The sequence below is a fragment of the Pseudopodoces humilis genome, chromosome 5 (genome assembly GCF_049639895.1).
Source record: "Pseudopodoces humilis isolate 2021_Gansu_Grassland_sample_001 chromosome 5, ASM4963989v1, whole genome shotgun sequence".
NCBI lineage: Eukaryota > Metazoa > Chordata > Aves > Passeriformes > Paridae > Pseudopodoces > Pseudopodoces humilis.
In genome coordinates this window covers 48,879,633-48,900,046 of record NC_142204.1, presented here as the reverse complement: position 1 = coordinate 48,900,046, position 20,414 = coordinate 48,879,633, and the positions used below count along the sequence as shown (strand labels likewise).

The 20,414-nt window shown below is 38.9% G+C and overlaps 1 protein-coding gene across 3 annotated transcripts in view; it reads right to left on the bottom strand.

Annotated features, from left to right (window-relative positions):
• Positions 1–8,108, bottom strand: part of TES (testin LIM domain protein) — a 30,181-nt gene extending 22,073 nt beyond the window's left edge. The window contains exon 1 of one of the 3 annotated variants that reach the window (XM_005519251.3): positions 7,987–8,108. In XM_005519251.3, coding sequence (XP_005519308.1) covers positions 7,987–8,013 — 27 coding nt within the window. In that variant the 5' untranslated portion in view covers positions 8,014–8,108. Of the gene's footprint in view, positions 1–7,641; positions 7,662–7,817; positions 7,839–7,986 lie in introns of those variants that run through there. The other 2 variants (XM_088055811.1, XM_088055810.1) reach the window with 2 other exon arrangements.
• Positions 8,109–20,414: the final 12,306 nt, after the last annotated feature.

The following is a 20,414-nucleotide window of genomic DNA, read 5'->3' as shown; positions in this document are numbered from 1 at the left end:
TAAAATAGCAAAACTCAAAAGCACTGCAGGCTATTGTTATCCAGAAGTCAGTACATTACACATATTTCTCCAGAGTCCTGTAACAGGACATCCTTCAAATATAAGAAAGCATCAGCCTCAGAAATTACTGTCTTCTTCAGCAGCCAATTCAGCTGTAGTTTAGGAAATTCACAAAGTCTAAAACTGCACTGTAGTGTTTCTTTACTGCTACCCATATCTGTCCCCATGTCTTCTGCAGAAGATGGCCAGCTCCAAGCAGAAGCACCCAGAGATACAGAGCAGGCTGAGCATTGGAGAGGTAACGTGTGCCTAAGAACAGCAGGGAACCCATTTTCCCCATAAATGGAGTTATGGGAGAAATGGTACAGATAGGTCAGCTGAAATACTGCCAGAAGAAGGTTCCTGTCTGTCTACCACCATTAAATTTCATTTTACAGCAAAAGCTAACCAAACCCATCTGGTATTACCAACATACCCAGTACTGATTTAAATAGCCTGAGTTCAGAAGATGATATAACTGTGACTGAGATCATCTGTTGCATGCTGTTTTCAAGATTACACAGTACCCAAGGGCAAAAAGCTTTAAGTGGTTATAGCCAAGTGATAATTAATGAAAGATTTCCCCATTTCAATTCACACTGGAATCTAGTGACAAAAGCTGGCTGACTTTACAGTGAGGAGTCATGCATAGACACTTACCATCATCTTAAAAACCCAAATGATAATATTCAAGTGTCTAAGAGTTTGTTCAGAAGTGTAAGAGAAACAGCAGTTCCTATGAAATAGTTCAAATCTGGCTTATCAGAAGGATTTATTCTTAAGTTTATTGAACATTTCTTATTTCCTCAGTGCCACCAGGAAACCAGAATTAACTCAGGCCTCAGCTTCTTTTCCTTTGTCATCCCAAAAGGACTCCTGTACCACCAGACAGGTGAACTTCACCCTGCCACAGGCAGTAAGACACAGTGCTGGTACTGAGCCTCTGCAAAAGATCAAAAACCCTTCCAAATGTTACAGATCCCTCTGGAATTTGAAAGGATGTGGCTATACAGTGAGAATGCTGTGGTTAATGGACTGCAACAAGTATCAGTGAGCCTCAGATTAAAACTAAATCCTCTTCACTATCCTTTTTGCAGATCTCTCTCCTATGCTCTTCAGTGCTCCAAGCACAGAATTGAAGCGATCCATGCTAAAGCTATTCTTGGATTTACCATAAAATCCTAGGAATGTTCTGGTTTGAAGATTAGTTAACTACTGATCTATTTGGATGTTTGAGTGGGAAAGCATCTGCAGAGCAGAGCAGATTTCTAGTACATCTTAATGTGATGGCACTTTCAAAGAAGGGAAGGTAAACCAGGAAGGACAAACCAAAAAAAAACCCCAAAAAACATGAGAAATCTCATTGCTGTGCATGCTCTATTGCTGAGACCTGATCTTGTCTCACTATATTGTGTACCATCAAAAGTCCTCTTTAGCAGGGAAACACAACAAATAGAAAATTAAAATAGGCTACAGCATTTAAACTTTAAAAACAGAAGAAGAATGATACTTCTTTTGATTTCAGAATGAAAAAAAGAACAAACCACTCCAAAAGACATATGAATATCTGGACAATGCTCTTATAAACTTTGACATACACTGTATGAGAAGGAAAAAAAAAAAACAGATCTGTAAGAAAGAGCAGTATCCCACAAACCACTTTATATTTCTTTTTAACATGTCTATTAAAATTGATGGCAAGTGTGACTCTGGGTTTTTTTAATATGCATCTTGATTTGGGGAAAAGTTGACTGGAATTAAGAATTAAGGTTGACTGGAATTAAGAAGTCTGGATATAGAAGTCCATTTTGCACAAAAAAAAAGGATGCCAAAAAGTGGTTGCATCCAAGAAAAATATTTAGGCAGGACAGGCAGAGGAATAAATCAAGTAGCTGCAGTAGCCTGACCATACGAGTCTCAGGAATTTATTTTATTGTGGTATCTTCTACTAAACATCAAATAGCTCAGAATTTAAATATTTAAGACACTGCTACATAGTGTACCTTCAAAAGACTAACAAATATTAAAGATAGCTCAGTTGGATAGAAAACAAGTGTTGTTTATTCACAAAGTCCCGCATTACACTAGCTACGTTTGAATGCAGCTGACACTCACTATAACACTATCTGTAAATCTCCGATACAACACTATCCATCCTCCAGTACTGCAGAAGCATTTTCACAATACTCCATGTATTTTGTTTTGACATCAGCACTCTTACCCAGTTGTGTCTGCTAACATTAGCACCTAGGATTTGAGAAGCAGACCTCCACACCTACACATTAATTTTTTGTCATGCAGGAAAGTGCCTGCTTTTTTCTGCTTTTAAAAGCTGTAGCTAGACAACCTCAGACTGAAAACAAAGCACAAATAAAGAGATAGGCAGTCTTTAAAAACAACCAAAACGCCCCCAACAAAACCAGAAACACACAGCAGTCCAGGAGTGCAGTTAGGTCTGGTGCATTCTGGAAAAGTCACAACAGAAGCCTCCTTACTCCCCTGACCTGCTCATTTGACCAAGTTTAGGACAGTAGCTAACAGGTGTGACATGCTTTCATCTTAACAGCCCTGCTCTTCCTGAAGGTCTCCAGGACCTAAAAGAACCACACCAACTTTGATCATCAGCAACAGCTACATATTAGGGAGGGTTGTACATATACACTCCTATAAAAAAAATGCATCTATATATATATATACACAACCCATACACATAAGAATTAGTTCTATATAAATGAAACATGCATGTCTATTTAGACTATAAAATACAATTTTAAAATACACTACATTATAGATATTTAAATCTACACCCTTATAAACTGTAAACTTCGTATCTGCCAGGAAGAAGACAGTAATTGGCATGACACGTTCAGTATACTTTAAGTAAAAAAGGTAATTTTAAGCAACTTTTACCAATAAATTTCATTAACAATTGCTACTCACCATTACTATTAGTTACTTAGAGGAAAATAGAAACATTTCTTTCTTTTTTTACAGGAACAACTGCAGAAGCAGATCTGTGTTTTATGACAGAACACTGTAACTCAAACTAAGTTAATTTTCCTTCTTGCTGTAAAATACTTGGCTTATAATTATACCCTATCCAAGAAAGTTTCATCTGATCTTAAAAAGTCATGGAGTCCTGAATTTAAAGAGTTTCTTGACTTGTTATTCAGCCATTTCATGATATTTTATCGTCAGACACCTGGGGAGTACTTTTGCCATAGGGAAAAAAAACCCCAAAACAGTCAAAATGTTAAATTTAGCCTTGCCATATTTTGCCAAGCTTCTATCCAGGGATGCCAGACAAAAAATAACTAGAGGTGTGGATTCAGACAGATGCTCCAAAACACTATTCACATGGTTTGTTGGTTTTTTTTTAAACTTTGATGGGAGAAAAACCCCTCAAACCCCATGGCATATGCAGGAAGCAGTTACTTAGTTTCCTTGTGAACAAACCTGAAGTAGTTCCTCTCATGCCTACAAATATGTTTTCATTCTTCCACTTGCAGGCAAAACTCACCACTGAATAAAAGTACATTTCCTTGATCTTACTATATGCATGAAACAGCAAAAAAGATCTGCTATAATGGGTTTCCATAGCAGTAACACCAAAACAAACAGTGACCTCAACAGGAAGTGCAGCCCAGCAGACATTAAATCATGCTTTGCAAAACACAGAAAAGTTGACTTTGCTCCTGTACATACTTTATTCACCATTCATTTATCAAAGATCAACAATTGTTGATTAGGTTTCTCCTGTTAGTTGGAAAACCAAACACTGAGTGATTTAGACATTGCTAAGTCTCACACCATTGAAAAACAACCACACACAAATTCCACATTAGAGAAGTTGCACCTCTTTCCCCCAAACTGCCCTGACCCTTCTCCACCACAGGCAAAGTTCTTTTTATAAAGCAAGTATTATACTGTGAAAGTCTATATAGAATGGACTCACTGCCAGATTATTTTCTCTAGTGAAGCATGAGACCATGCTGCCAGCAGGACTGAAAAGCAGGACCGTGACCTACTGATTCATTTTACCAAGTTCACAGAGGTGGCAGACAGGGCAGGAATCCAGGCTGTTGAAACAAAGTTCTGCTACAGTATTCAACACAAAGCATTAAATCTTCATTTTCCCCATAGCCTCAAAGAAAAGATTTGAGAACACAGCATATATTGTATTTGGGAGAAACAGTGGTCTGTTTTTTTCACAAGTACTTCTCAAGCTGTAGCTACTGTTTTTACCCTTCAGCTCTGTTGTGCAAACGTTTACTACAAACACCACCTTCAAGAGCCTCAAATGCAATGGCAAATCCAATTCCTCCTGAGAAAAAGAAAATTGTACAGTTTCCCCTAAACTCCCCATCCTCTTGAAAGTAAAATTGTAACAGACCAGGAAAGTCTCAGCATTCACATGCAGCCAAAAAGACACTATTCACTGTCTAGATGTTTGCCAGCTATTTAATAGCTTTAAAAAACATGATGAACTGACTAAAAAATTTACATGTTATTCCACACATTTGCATATACTCTGCATGTATGTTGCTCAGTATAGAAAGTGCTGAAATTTCTGTTTCTGTCAGGCTGCGGTTGTCCAGAGCCCAAGATTCACACCAAGTAAGACATCTGGCTGCATGGCAGTACTGATTCCTTTGGCCACTAGTTAAGATAGCAAGATGAGTTTTAAAACACATGAAAGAAACCAAACAATAGCTAAATTAAAAGTCTGAGCCAAAGCAATTGTGCCCTTAGTATTCCTTAAGAAGGGTACGTTAAACAGGACTGTTGCTTTTCTGTCATGGGCAGCAAATATGCAAGGTATCCACTGCCAAAAGGATGAAAAGTTAGCAATTGTGGCAGATGGGGCAGTAGTTTTTCCTGCTGAAGTACATTGTTGGAGCCCTAGTGGTCTTGCAGTGGAGGGAAGCAATTCCAGTCAGACAGACTGTGCTACAACTGTTACATTTGGAGAAAGAAAACCCACCAAACCTGGTATCAACACTGAAAACAAACTTTCTCTGGGTGCTTTTTTTCTTCATACAAACCCAGGCATATAGATATAAATGTATGTAGCAGCTTTCCAAAGAGACTATACAGAAACTCAAAACTGAAGAATAGACTCATGGATTACTGACACTTAGAGAAATCTTAGGAATGCCACCTTGGAAACTTCATCTATCGAATTTTCCAGAAACAGAAAACATCCCAATATATTACCCAGTACAGTTATAAACTAGCAGTTGTAGGTAGGGGAAGAAGCTTTTCTACAGCACCAGCTGAGTGTCTGAGCCTCCACATGGCATGCTGCTCCAACAGGCATTCATTTCCTTCTGCTCTGCTGAACACCAGGGCTACACAACAGCCAACATCTAAACTCAGAGTTCAAAAATGCAATGGAATTACTGATCTGGGGACAACATGACAATTCCTGCTTTTTTCTGTCCAGTGTTCTAAGAACTTCCTCCCAACAGGCAGGTTATCCACTCAACAGCCTGTGATGTTTACCAGGTTATTCCCCAGGCAATAAATATGTACAAGTCACTACAAAATAAAAGGTTACATAAAGTACAAAGTACATTTTGTAAGAGAACTCAAACTATTTTCACTTCAGGCTGCAAGACAGACAGGTGAGAACTACAGCATGTGGTTGTGGTTGAGCAATCCATTGCTGCTGATGGACTAAAATCAGACACAGGCATCTCCACCCCAGGACAAGTTTTTTCTAAAAGCCAAGTAGTTCACTGGTTTTAATAACTTTGATTTGAAACTTCTCAGAATTTTCTTCCACCCTTCAACAAAGAAGGAAGTTGGAAAAAAGGACAGAAGCAAAAAGATAATAAACAGGTTGAGAATTGGAATTAAAGGACAGAAAAGGAAGACACAAAGTTACTCCAGAGTTGACATGAACTGTTACTCTGTTCAGTGTACAAAATCCAAGAAGTTTTGATTAAATAAATCTTGATAATCAAAAAAGGATTTTGTACCAAACTCGCTGGTACCTAGCAAAGCTTCCCAGTTCTCCCTGTACATTCACAGAGCCTCTTCTGTTCTCTTGGAAAATAAGCTTCACCCAAGTTACAGACAGAAAGAAGAAGAGCATAAAATGTGAGCAGGGGAGAGGGAACAGCACAATAACAGAATTAGTTTTCTGAATATACATATAGTAGAAACAGAGAATATTTGAAGTTTTTCAAATCACAGACATCTTTGTATATTAACAGTAAAGCAGATCAGAATAGAAATATTACTTTCACTAAATGCAGCTTTGCTGGTTTCTTTTGTGGCAATAGCTTCTGTGTCTATCTAAGCAGATTCAGAAAAGTCTTCATGAATCTTCAAAGTTGATGAAGAAAAGTAAAAGATGATCAAATAATAGTCAAATAAATTTAAAACACACACAACTACCCAATAACTACAGTTCAATTTAAAGCAGATGTTTCGCAACTGCAAGTTCACTCAAACCAAGACTCCATTATCTGCAGAATTTTATCAGTCATTTTACACCCCATGTTTATTTTCTCTTCAGATGAATAAATTCTGAATTAGAATGCACTATCTTCCACAAAAATGCATCTCTCACCTCCTGGAGTTCAAAAACTTCCAGCGAACAAGCTCTGTGATGCCATCAAGTTTTAAAGTGTGCTTAGAAAATAAAAGCAAATCTACTTAAAAATCTTATTTTCATTGTATCAAGGAGTCATACAAGGGGAACGACCCTGTGCACTCAACTAGCTTCTAAACACAATGACAGTATTTAGCTACTCTATATGCTGATGGCCTAATGACTGGGGCTTGAGATAGGCAGCTCCTCCAAAGCAGGATCCTCACCCAAGTGACACTATCACATGGTGACATCACTTGAAGCAAGCTGCACCTCAAGGCATTGCTAGGATTCAGCCTCAACAGGTAGTCTTCCACACCACACACAAAACTACTTCCACCCCCAAGTCAGATTGTAGTCTGCAAGCTGGAAAAGCACACAGGTACACAAAAGTGTATATGTGTATTTTAAAACAAGTTGCTACCTTTAAATAAAATAATTCAGGAGTAAACCCCACACACATTCATACAACGTGCATTTCAAAAGACTACTTTTCAGGTATCAGTGAAGGCTGTTATGTATAGATTTAACCCATATTCACATAAAAAGCTCCTTTTCACCTTATCAAATAGTAACAAAAGAGATACAAATAAGCTTTTATTTTTAAAAAAAGGTCAGTGCTCTAGCACTATACTTAATTTGTGAAAGAACTAGAAGCAAAGACTTACACAAGCCTCCTACCTGAAGCCAGTCTTACATAGAAGTTCTAAATAGTGAGTTTTTGAAAGAGATTGAATACAATTGGATTACCTATTGCTTTCTTTTACTTACCTTTTGTTTCTTGACAGTTTAACACAACTAATTAGTCAATATACCTTTAAAAAGAATGCAAATTCAAATTCAGGCTTCTCGTTCAAGGGGGTAAGCCATAAGAACGCTGATAACACACTTGTAAGGAGTCAGTCACATCACAAGTCTGAAATTAATCACTAACATAACCACAAACAGCGACTTGGCTGTTTGTGATTTAAATTTCATACGAACATACACAGCGCACGTACATAGAAACAACCATCAGATCTCAGGCTTTTACTGGGGGGGACCGAACACATGTTTTACTTGCATGACAGCATGACCCCGCCAGGGGAACCAGCTGCGGCGACTAGCTACGGTCCGGGAGCAGCGAGGCAGCCCAGCTCGGGGGGTACCCGGCAGACAGCTCTCCTCTGCCTCCCACCTCCGCCACGGGGCCCGGCCGGGGAGCGCGGGGCGCCGGCAAAAGCTGATCCCAGCAGCCGGGGGATCCCGGGGCAGTCCCCGCGGGGGCTGCAGCGACGAGGCGGGTGCGCCGCTCCCCAGAGTGCGGACACCGGCGTGCGCGGCAGACAACCCGGAGCCCCCCTTACCTTCTTCACTTTATTCTCCAGGTTCATGGCGGGGCGGGTCCAGCTGTGAGGCAGCTCCCACGGAGGAGTCACGGCTCGCGCGCTCCGCGACGCTCAAACTTCCGCTGCCCTGCGGCAGTGGCTGCAGCCGAACAAAGGCCGCGCGGCAGCCAATCCCCGCCGGCCGCCGCCGGCCCGACAGCCAATCCCCGCCGGCCGCCGCCGGCCCGACAGCCAATCCCCGCCACCCCGCCCAGCCCCGCCCGGCCCGGCCCGGCCCTGAGTCAGCCCCGGCGGGGCGGGAGGTCACGGAGAAGGCGGGGCTGCTGCGGCTTCTCGCCTGCAGGTACAGGCGACTGCAAATGTGGAGCTTCCCGGAGCATAAGAAAAGGGGAAATCTCTGGCTATAATGGGAGGGCTATAATGTCTTGAGGCCAGGAGGACCAGTGGTGACCTGGAGTGCCTCGGGAAGGGTATGGCCAGCAGGTCAAGGGAGACGATCCTGCCCCTCTGCTCGGCCCTAGTCTGGCGACATCTGGAACGCTGTGTTGAGTTCTGGGCTCCTCAGAACAAGAAAGACAAAGAGAGGGTTCAGTGAAGGGTCACAGAGATCATTTGGGGTCCAGAGCATCTCTTTTATGAGGAGAGGCTGCAGCAGCTGGGCCTGTTCAGTTTAGAGAGCACTGACAGGGGATGACATTAATGCATATAAAGAGCTCAAAGCGGGTTTCGGATGGTACCAGGCTCTTCTCAGCGGTGCCCAGTGACAGAACGAGAAACAATGGCTATAAACTAAAACATAAAAAAGTTTCACCTCAACGTAAGGAAGAATTTACTAATGACAGGGCACTGAACAGGCTGCCCAGGGAGGTCGTGGAGTCTCTGGAGATATTCAAACCCTACCTGGCCAGGTTCCTATGCAACCTTCTCTAGATGACTCTGCCTCATCAGGTAAATTGAACTAGATGATCACCAGAGGTCCCTACGAACCCTGACAATTTTGTTATTCAGTGGTTTATTGACTTGAGGAGGAGCGGGAGGCGGCAGCGAGCACGGTCCTGCCGAGCCCCGCCAGGCCGAGACTGCTCCCGAATTCCCAGCGGATTCCTGGGCAGGGCCATGCCCACAGGGGCTGGCTCTAGACTCCACCTACCTGCCTGCTGGCGGAACGAAAGTTAGACTCTGATCCCAGTCTGCAACTTCTTATGCCTGGGATGCCACTGATTATATAAAATATATTTTACCTATAATATGCACATAATGCAAAATGACACAAAAATGAAGCATTTGAAAGACTGACTACTAACGTAAAATATTTTAATGTTTCATATTTATCTTTGGAAAAAGTAACAAACATTCATACAGAATTTATAGCTACCCTAGGAAGTGGTGGTGAATAAGTTGATAGATAATTTTGTCATTCATTTTCAGAATCTAATGTTTTCTCTCTGTACATACCAGCTTTTCTCAAGTAGATCTTAGGTCATTTTCTTTCTTCCCCAGAGGCCAGAGATACTTATCTTTCAGTGTTTCATTGTTTTGTCTAACACCACTCGTTGAAAGATGTTTGCAACAAAGCAAAAATGAGACCAGGTCTGTTTGTTGTCTGTTAGCAGATAAAGGTAAAACTGACTTTTCTGCTAGGACTGGCCTCATGGTGTATGCTATGGGCCAACAGCTCCTACAGGTGAATCTGTGCAGCAGACCTTGGCCAAGAAGTTCAGTAAAAAGCTGAGAGGGTGGGCTCAAGCTGTATCATTAGATAAAATGAGAGAACACAGTCCACCAGGTAATGCTGCTGTGTTTAGAGTGTGTCTCCCTAAAAGAGGTGAACAACAGGAGCTGTTGCATGTATTTTGTTTGGTTGGGTTTTAACTTTTGTTTTTCATTTCTGGTTCTCAGTCTGTTTGGTTTAGTGGTTACTTCCTGCTGGTTTGGGGGTTGAAAGACAAGGGGAAGTTAAGAGTGCCTGATGTTGGTGTACCTGGGACCCTATAATTTGAATACCATCAAGCCTCATAACTTCCTCAGGCTAAGATCAAAGGAGTAAGCAGGAGATTATTCCTGTTCAGTAAATATGCTGTCGAATGTCAGCAATTGGAAAGACTAGATAGATACTTTTGACCAAATTAAGCAGAGAAATTAAACCATCATAGTCCTAATTATATGCTTTTCATTTGGGAATGGATGTAGGAGCATATTTTCATTTTAGGAAACAAAAAAGAATTGAAAGAAAATCTTGTGTGGTTTAAGCATATTTTCCTTATCCTTATCTCTCTGAGTATAATAGCATAATAATGGTTTTGATCATGTTATTTTTCTTTTTTTTTCCCTACTAAGCTACAGCACTACTTAGTTAATAATAATATAATTTCCTTATATTTTTCCTAAACTTCTTGAGTTGGAGATGCTCTGGTTGTGATTTGTACATATCTCAATTGTGTCATTTGGTGACAGAATGTAGTAATCTTCTAACAACTTTCCTATATACAAATTCATATATGAAGCCTACAATTCATGTATATAATAGAAAATGCAGACAGTAATATAAAATCTATTTTGCAAACCAGCAGACTGCTGATGGAACACACTTTCTCTGAGACCTGGATCAATACAGAATGCATTTTAAGATTCTAACTGTTTTCTGTGTTTTCTATGGCTTTAATTTGCCTTGCAAAAATAATTTCCTGTTCTGTGAATGTGATCTTGTATGACTCTTCTTCTTCAAGATTCTGAACTTGCCAGGAGAACAACATTGACATGCCAGGGCACAGAGCTGGGCTTTATCATAACTGTCTGGGAAATATCCAATACCTGTTTTGAATATTAGTATTTTGTAAGGAAAGAGCATGATGTATCCCAGCACTAACTTTCCCACAGCAATGCTCATAAACCCAACAGGCAGAAGATGGGAAAAGGCTAATACTTTTACCATACACATTTCTGGGAACGTGGACAGCACAGAGTGGATGGTCAGTCAGATAACTTCCCTGGTTTTACAATTTTCTTTTCACTCAGATACGATAATGATAAAGGTAGCTGCATTTCTCCAAACATTAGATATGTAGATTGTATAGGTGATTTTTATGTCCATCCTCAGATGGAAGGTATCATAACTTAGCAATGCTGAAAATTTGTTTCCAGTAAAGCTGTTGTTTAATAAACAGTTCTTCTGTTTAAACTTTTCAAGCAAATACTTGAGGCTAGCTTCCAGTTATATTCTTCTAGTTTTGCTGTTTACTCAGTGCTTTATATGTTAGAAGTAATGACATTGTGCTTTTAAGATCTTTTTTTTGTAAATATAATCTGAAGTGTGATATAAATATAAAGAGTCTGTCTTGCCTCAGAGAGGCTTAATACACTAATTTAGTTTAAAAAAAAAACATTTCAGTTTAAGAAGGGAACAACATTTGCCTTTCTGTATCCATTTGAATAAAACAAAGGAACGTTACGTGAAATGTCTTGTGGCAGGTCCAATAAAAACCTAGAGGAGAATTTGGATGCAGAAATCAAAAGTTGTAAGTCTGGAGGCATTACTGATAATCTGCTTACAAGGTAAGCATATACATGGTTCTCCAATGTACTTTAATTCTTCTGCTTTTTACTGTCTCAGATTTCAGATACCTTGAGTGTTAATCTTGACACAGTAATTTTGATAATTGTTTCATGCTTGATCCATTCAAAATCTAGAAACTAAACTTCACTATTTCACCCTACACAGAGGTTTATTATGACCATGTATGAAATAGAGGCTGATTTGAGAACCTTGTGGAGTTTGGTAACAGTTATTGCCTTTTTAAAAGAATACAGAAAGAAGAGGGGTTCTGCTCCACTTTTTCTATAAAGCCTGAATAGATAGTGAACCTTCCCCCAAGTCGGAATACAAGGTCTTAAGTTTTCCTCAGCATGATGGGGAATCAAACTACAGCTTCCATCTGTTAGGGCTGTGGATTAGCTGCCAGACTTTGGCTGCGTTGTATTAACTATGCTTTTAAAGTAGTACCACTGTACAGAAAAGAAAAAGTGTTTGCTGAAATAGTGACAGAGTGGATCTGTCTATGTGGCTTTGTAGTCCCAAGGCCTACATTGGCCAGATGTTGAAAGTTTTAGAAATGAGGGCTTGTTAGCCAAAGAACCCTTAACACAGGCTGCAGTCATGCTTGCTCTTGTTTTCCCTGACTGTCCCTGTGACTTTTCAGTTATTGAAACAGTGGCAAAGCAAAATGGTGGAAAAATGTGGTGTAGCTTGATGGTTATAACACTTGCTGGGAAAATTAAAGCTTCCTTCAACCAGAAGAGGAACTTGAACTTGTCCTCTTTGTAGACAGTTTTAGGAGCATAAAGAGCAGAAGAGAAAACAATAAAAAAAACAAACAAAACAACTCCTCTAAAAGGAAAGAATAAACTGTGCTCTGTTCTTTGAAAGAACTGCGATAGAAGGAGTCCCTGTTTCCCAACAAGCAGAGATGTTTTCTATCAAGTATGCATGATTCAGCTAAGTTAGGAGACAGCTGTTTACTGACTATCATTTCTTTTTTACTCAATATGCTTCTTGGCTTGGAGCCTGTTCTGAATCATGGGGCTACTCCAAGAGCTTAATGTGCCTTAGGTCCCCAAGCATAGAAACTAAACATGCCCCACTTTTAGGTTTCTAAGTTAATTATTGGATATAACTCAGAAATTATATACTGGAGAAGAGAGCTAATTCTTTATTCCCTCTCTGGTTTTAAGTCCCAGTCACAACATCAGTAGTTACAACCCAGAAAAGGTTCCTGCATTATTAAATCTCTAATAGAGGTAAATTTACTCAGGAAAAAAAACATACTCAACACCTTCTCAAACAGCTACTCAAAATGTATTAGAAATTATAAGAAATTAAATGTATGGTATCAGAAAAATACTAAGTAAAGCACTTCTTGTTCTTTGAAAAGCTTATTGTATAGTAAGCTTCCAGAAATATTTAATTCATGAATGAACAAGGAGCTCCTTGCAAAATTCAAACATAAATAGGGAGTTTATAGAAGGTGTAAGCAAGGATGGGCAGCCTGAGAGGCATACTGAGGCATTGTCTGGAATGCAAAGATATGTCTATGAAAGGCAAAGTTCACTTGTAGTTGAATCTGAGAAAAGATGCCAAAAGCAGCAAAGTAAAGTCCTTGAGTACACAAGTAGCAAAAGCAAGAGTAGGGGAAATGTGGACATATTGCTGAATGGGGTAGTGGCCCTGGTGACATGGGATATGCAAAAGGCATTGCCATCTTCACCTCAGTCTTTACTAATAAGACCTGCCTTCAGAAATCCCTGATACCAGTGGGAAAGAGTGGAAGGAAAACATTTGGTAGAAGAAAAACCTTTGGTAGAAGAAGGTGAGGTCAGAGCACACAGAAGCAAACTGGACATATATAAGTCTACAGGTCCTAATGGGAGATGTCCAGGACTGCCAAGAAAGCTGGATGATGCCATTGTGAGACCAATTGATAATTTTGATTTCATAATGGTGGCTGGGAGAAGTGCCTGAAGATGGCAGACAAGTAAATGTAACTCTTCAAAAAAATCAGGAGAAGGAGGAGCAAGGGAGCTACAGGCTGGTCACCCTCACTCTTGTCCCTGTGATGGTTAATGGAGTAGCTAATCCCAGAAACCATTTCCAGGCACATGAAGGACAAAGATAGTCATCATGGATTTGCCAAGTCATGCTTGACCAATCTGATACGATCCTCAGGTGCCTCCATGGGATAACTGGCTTGCTAGATGAGAGTAGCATCCTCATTACGGGTGATGGAGCAGAGTGTATCTACAGCAAGCTCGCTGAAGATGCAAAACAGGTGGGTGTAACACACCAGAGGGTCCTACTGCCATCTAGAGAGATCTGTACATGCTGGAGAAATGGACTGACAGAAACCTCATGAAATTCGACAGGAATTTCAGAGTCCTGCAGCTGGGGAGGAACAACCAACCCCAGGCACCATTATCTGCTGGGGGCTGAACCACTGAAAAGCAACTTTGCAGAAAAGAACATGGGGGTATTGGTGGACACCAAGTTGATCATGCACTTTGTGGCAAAGAAGACATATGATATCCTGAGCTGCAGGTTGAGAGAGGTGATCCTTCCCCTCTACACTGATGCCTTATGGGAAGTATTGTGTCCAGATCTGGGTTCCCTGAGACAAAAGAAACAGGAATACTTTTAAAAGGTGTCTACATACTTGTATTTTCTGTCTGATAAGAGATCAAAAATTTGATGTTTATCTATTAGCTACATGAAATTTATCTAAGTCAATAAGTTTATCTATTTTTTTTTGTTGTGAATTACGTCAGAGGTCTTTCAATATACAGAGGCAAAATTTTGAAAATTATGATTATTTAGAAATTTTATGGCAAAAAGTTTTTTATTTTGTCATGACAACAGAGCAGTTCTTTGAAATCAAAAATTTCTGCACGAATTCAAATACTAGGAGTAGAATTTTTGGTCACAGTAGAGTACACAGAGAAACAATTTCCATCTCATTAGTACTAAGGTATTTACATGAGTTGCAAAGAGCAGTGTCTGATGCTGCTTTGCCTAGGTCAGAGTAGAAGACTGTAACCAAGGGGAATACTTCCATGGGAGTAGTTAGTTCTATAAAGGGTAAAGGCTGTTTCTGACAAGTTTCTCACTTGGAACATTCTTGGTTTTGTTCCAATGCAATGAGAGACATTTTTTTATTTATACTCTCAAAAAAACTGTGGAATAGGAACTAATTTCCTACACAGCTCTGCTGATATAATGTTATGAGCACTTATTTGGCCTCTTTCCCATGCAAGAGAGCTCCCACAAAGGTTCTGTGGTTCTCAGATTTTCCATTTGTAATAATTTACATAGAGATTGTATACGTCTAGAGAAGGATAATTTGAGTACCATTTGGACAGAATCATAGCAACTTTTTTGCTATAATTTGTATTTAATAACTTCAGCCTAAACTGAAGAGATGATGTCTAATGCTATTGAAAGAAAGTAGTTGCAGTATATGAGATCATGCTTTTATCACTACAGATGCCAAGGAACATTAATAGGTAATTGAATTCTTTATGTATCTTGTGATATTTGCCACCCACATCTGAGGCAAGGAAACAATTTAAGTCTCAGAAAACAGGTTTTGATGATCAGACTTTCTGCATACCAGACTCCTTTTAGAGCCATCAAAAAAAATTCCTGGCTTTGCTCTGCAAGCACGAATTTTTCTCTTAAATGGACTGAAATTGTCATTAGGGTCATAGGTCTCCAAGCTGTCACTTTGATAGATCAAAAATTCTTGCTTTTTCTACTGATCAAACCTACTCTTAGCCCAGCCAAAAAGATACCCACTTGAGGTCTTACCCAGTAACTTACAGGTTGTCAAAGGACTAAGTCTCAGGGGATATGATTTATAGTTTCAGATGGTAAAGATGGTATACAGGAAGAAAAATTAAAATTAGGACAATTATCTGAACTACCTAGTAAACTTCCTCCTTGGGCTTGCCACTTCTGTTTTTATCGGTCCTGGAAGACTTTATACTGCACTCTAATCCTCCTTATAATAATGTCATAATATAATATGGTCTTGATATGCGTCTAGCATTTGCTGCCTCTATTGAAATACAAGTTTAGGCTCTGATCCAACAGATGGAAATGCTAGCTGAGAGTCATAAGTCAGACACAGAGGTAATTTCCCTACATCTGTGCCTTCATTTAAAATGAAAATATGTGGCATATAATTCACTTTGGCCATTTTATTCTGCTGTTTGGCTTGGAGGCCTTTAGTGTAGAAGTTTTCTAGGTCTGAAACAGGTGAAAAGCATGGCTCAATATGCAGGACTGCAGCTGATGTCTCAAGAATCAGAGCAAACTTCTTTTTCAGCCAATAAAACATAAAAAGTTTTCTGAAAATCTGATTTATTTTTCTGTGACAAAGAGCCTACAGAGGCATAAGTTCAGCTACAGCTGGATGCTTATATTTGTTTACTGAATTTGGTCTTAGGGCTTGTTCTACATGTAGTTTGCCTATGCTTTTAGCTTTACACAGCCATATGGTGCAATTCACTTTAAATGGTTTAATGACTTGTATGCCATTAACAAATGTGTTTTGGGGAGAAATAAAGACTTTTTTGCATGATTAAAAAAATATTCAGTAAAGGTGGCTGTGTAGCTGAGGGGCAATGAGAGAAGAATCTGGTCCTAACATCCATTTCTGGCTAAAGCAGCAGTTCTGATTTTTCTTTCTTCCTTCATTTCTGCCCTTTGCTCAGTCTAATGACCTTGCCATCTCTGGTTCTTACCTAATTCCTTGAGTAGCCAGTTCAACTCTGTAGCCAGAAGAAATGTATTAATCTTGTGATTATTTAATTTTCAGCTCTTAGTGAGCTGAATTTAGGGACTGGAACTGGCTGTGGAAGAAATCAAACACCAGAGAGAGCAGGAGGAGAGGAGCATTCTGGCTGGTAGCAGAGAAGTTCTCATGGAACTTCAAAGTGAGGGAGACTGATAATGGGAGAAGTCATTGCAGAACCAGAATTAAGAGGACTCTTAAATACAGCTGTTAGATAGCTTTATGACAAAGTTATGTCCAGAAGGGATTAGGGATTGGCCCTTGAAGATGAGTAGGTGGAGGCAAGCATGGGACAACATCTAGTTGTTCAGAAGACACTCTAGAATTCATGTCTTCTGTATGGTGTCATGGGGAACTTGTCTGTTGTATATACCACAGACCAAGAAACAAATCTGATTCACAAAGATTATCAGCATGTTTGCACATCTTGAACTACAGTACTGTCTAGATTCTGGCTTGTTCAGTAGGAAGCAGTAAAATTACAACAGTATATTAGCTAAGAATTGAAAACTGTACCATGATTCAAGCATTTAGTACTAATGAACAATGGGTATATTGTGTCTCAAAAGCTGTTGGATTAAATATGATGCACGAGTGCCGAGGAAAACAGAAACTGTTGAAGTTATGCCTCATTTAAAGTTTTTCACTTCTTCATTGCCTGTATGGTGTATTTCTTCTTTTTTGTGTATAGTAGGCATGAAACATTGCAACACAATTTATCACAGCTGTTTTATATATGCAACAACTGTACTCCTTTACTGGAAAAGAGTAAAGGATTCACAAAACATTATTGAAATGAAACTGTATGAACAACATGGTTCATCAGATTAGACCTTTTCATATATTTCCCTCATTCTCTCTATGTATGCCTTTTTTCTATGTTTTATGCTCTGTATTTGGTTTCCATCTTCTTCCCACTCCCTTATATGGGGTGACTGAGTCTTAGTTTGCTTTTCTCATCCATGTTTTGCCTTCCATTCTCAAAAAAGTATTTTAATATAACTTGATAGCATCTTGTATTTGTCTGTTACTAAGGGAATATATACAAAAAGGTACACAAGAAAAGAAAGTTAGAATTCAGTGTGCCCATGTATGTGTCTACATTTCAAATGCTTTTTTCATTCATTTTGTTGCTTATTTTCCCACCAGTGACAAAATACAGTACCAAGAGCCAAGGCTATCCAAATGCTTTCTGGTACAGGGTCTATTTTCAGCTTGTTATAACTTTATCAAGCATTAGCCATTTGAGATGAAAGCTTTACAGCTTCACATCCTACCCATCATGATAGCATAAGTATTCCATTCTTCTTCTAACATTTGTTGACTGGTTTTTTTTTGGGTTTTTTTGTTTGTTTTTTTTTAAACATTAGAGGAGAGAAAGAAATTGATTTGATTTCTTGTTAATGTCAGATAATTAGGGTATTTCCTAGAACATGAATAGTGAAGAATATTTTTCCTTCTTTTGCCAGAACTAACAATTCTTGTGCCTTCTTATCTGAATTTTTTTCTGGCAGCTGGAGTCTCATTTTGAAGGCATTTTGAATAGGAGTCAATGGCTATATTCAGCAAACAACCTAAATGGAAGTACTGATCTCTTCTTGGATAGTCTTGTGTTTAGGGCCTTCAGCTGTTCTTGAAGTATGGGACAGCCTTGTCTAATACTTCTTATTTTTATACCAAATCTCCCACACAAATCCTGTAACCTTTAACCTGTCGCATCGTGTATGTACTTAAAATATTTTGTATGGAACAGAACATCTTTGACAAAGAAATGTTCTTTTTCTAATACATCCCTTTCTGTGCAGAGTCCCTGCTGTGAAGGAGCAACCCCTGCTTTGGTATAATTACCTATTGCATTTAATGTGGAATAATTGTGAGTGTAGTCACACTTAGAATATATAAACTGGGCCATTTCTATATTCCCTGGCAACTTTATTATGCACTAGTGGGTAAAGTTTGAGAAGAAAATATACCTTTCTTTCCTGGTTTTGTAAATGACCCCTGAAAATGGCTGTTTTGGTTTGGGTTTTTTAATAAAGCCTATTTTTCAGATTCAGCCCAGCATCATAGGTTTGAATGTAAAATTGCTTTTTTGTTAAATCAGTTATTCCCTCCAAAAGTGCATCCAACTGTAATTCTAATATTTCTAATCTGTTTAATGAATACTTGAATTTTTGCAGAAAATAAGTCTGGGATTTCTCTTTTCATGTTTAGTAAAGAACAGATGAATTTAATTATAATCTTATAATTGTTATGATACAATTATTATGATTATTAGAGAGAGATGCCTCTGCTCAAATTAAGATGCAAGTAAGACTGTATGCCAAAGCCAATAGCACAGATTTTATTTAACTGTGAATATGAAATAGAGAAAGAAATCGGAAAGAGACGGCAGGAGGGAGAAGGAGAGACAACTTAAGTAGTGTCACCACCCCTGTGGATCCAGTGGTGTCCCATTGGTCCTTTTCACCCTGGGCTTGTTGGTGCTGGAGGTCCCTTGAAACACAGAGTTCTTGGATTAATGTAGTTCAGGCACAGGTGGGAATGCCCAAGCACCTCCCCTGAGGTGGGGGATGTTTTACACTGTCTTTTGCAACAATGAATCTGCTGGCAACACCTGAATCAAGTGCAATCCTCGGTGGAAGGCCTCAGGACCTCTCCTTAGATCTGAGATACTTGGACAACAGTACGGCCTTTATCTTGTCTCAAGTCCCTGTCAGGTGGCTGAACTCACTGTCCAGTTTCCTGAAATCACAAGGCATATATCCGCAGGGTTGAGCTTCAGTGGTTGTAGATGAGCAGTTTCTTCTTTGCACAGTTTCCTGCAGTGGACAAAGTCCTTTGGTGGTCTTAGCAGTGCTTAAGACAATTATAATTTTTAAGTCTATAACAACAACAACGACAACAACAACAACAACAACAACAATAATAATAATAATAATAATAATAATAATAATAATAATAGTAACAGCATTTGAAAAATTGTACTCTCAAAAACGTGTCACAATTTGGTAGCTCAGCTTGAAACCTGTCAATACCATGTAGTTTAGCATTCACCATAAGCTCAGTAACCTGCAAAGGATACATGACTCTGAATAATGCATTTGGGATAAAAAATTTAAGTACAGTCACCTAACTTAATCTCTTGAAATCTGATTTTTCTGTTTTTCAGTATTCATGTCTAAAATATGAAGAATAAGTCTTCCTTAAATCCATGATATTTAAAAAAAATGAATTAAAAAAATCAAGAATCCAAGAGCTTCACATGCAGCAAGGGACAAACTTCATTAATATCTGAACTAGACACCTTGCTCTGGAGCAATGAAATAGAGACTCAGTTTCAACATTTCTTATTTTCTGATTTAAGTAAAATAAATTATATTTATTTATTTATTATTTATTACCTTATCTTTCCTATTGCGGGGATGCCTTGTTTAAACCAGATAAATCACTTAAGATTTTGATCCACTGAGATAATTATGAGAAGTTTTTTTCTGTCAGCAGTGTGCCTTGCATCTGATGGCCAGCTACATCAAACAAGAAGTTTTTTTTATCAAGCGCTGCTATGCTTTTAAAGGTCTGCTCAGCCCTGCAAATACATATTCCACTGCTTTTGGCAGAAGAATGCTGAATTTTCCTTTAAATTCAATTTGCAATTCAAATCATGTCTTCAAAACAGGATTATCAAACATCAGGTTCATGCAGGATTCCTAAAACATCTTAATGCAAGTTGGCAGTTGCTTATCACACATTATTAAGCAGTTTTCAGAAATCGCAATGTTGTCACTGTAATTAGAAGCCTCTTTGTACTGTACTACATAAGTGGCTCATTAATCTGAAAAGAAAGTTATTAATAGAAGGGTCTTAATTGCTATAATTACATTAAAAGTAGTCTTGCTATAAAGCCTGAAAGCTCTAGATGCTTTACAGACTTTTGTGTCTTTGCATGATCATTATGAAATGCCAGTGATTTTAAATTAGCTTTCAGAGATAAGTATGATTTAAATTGTAAACTCTGCGTTACTCTATGTAGTATAGCCTGAAAATACCTTCTGCTTTGAGATTCTAATATAACTAAGGATAAAATTCTACCGAGACTGCCAT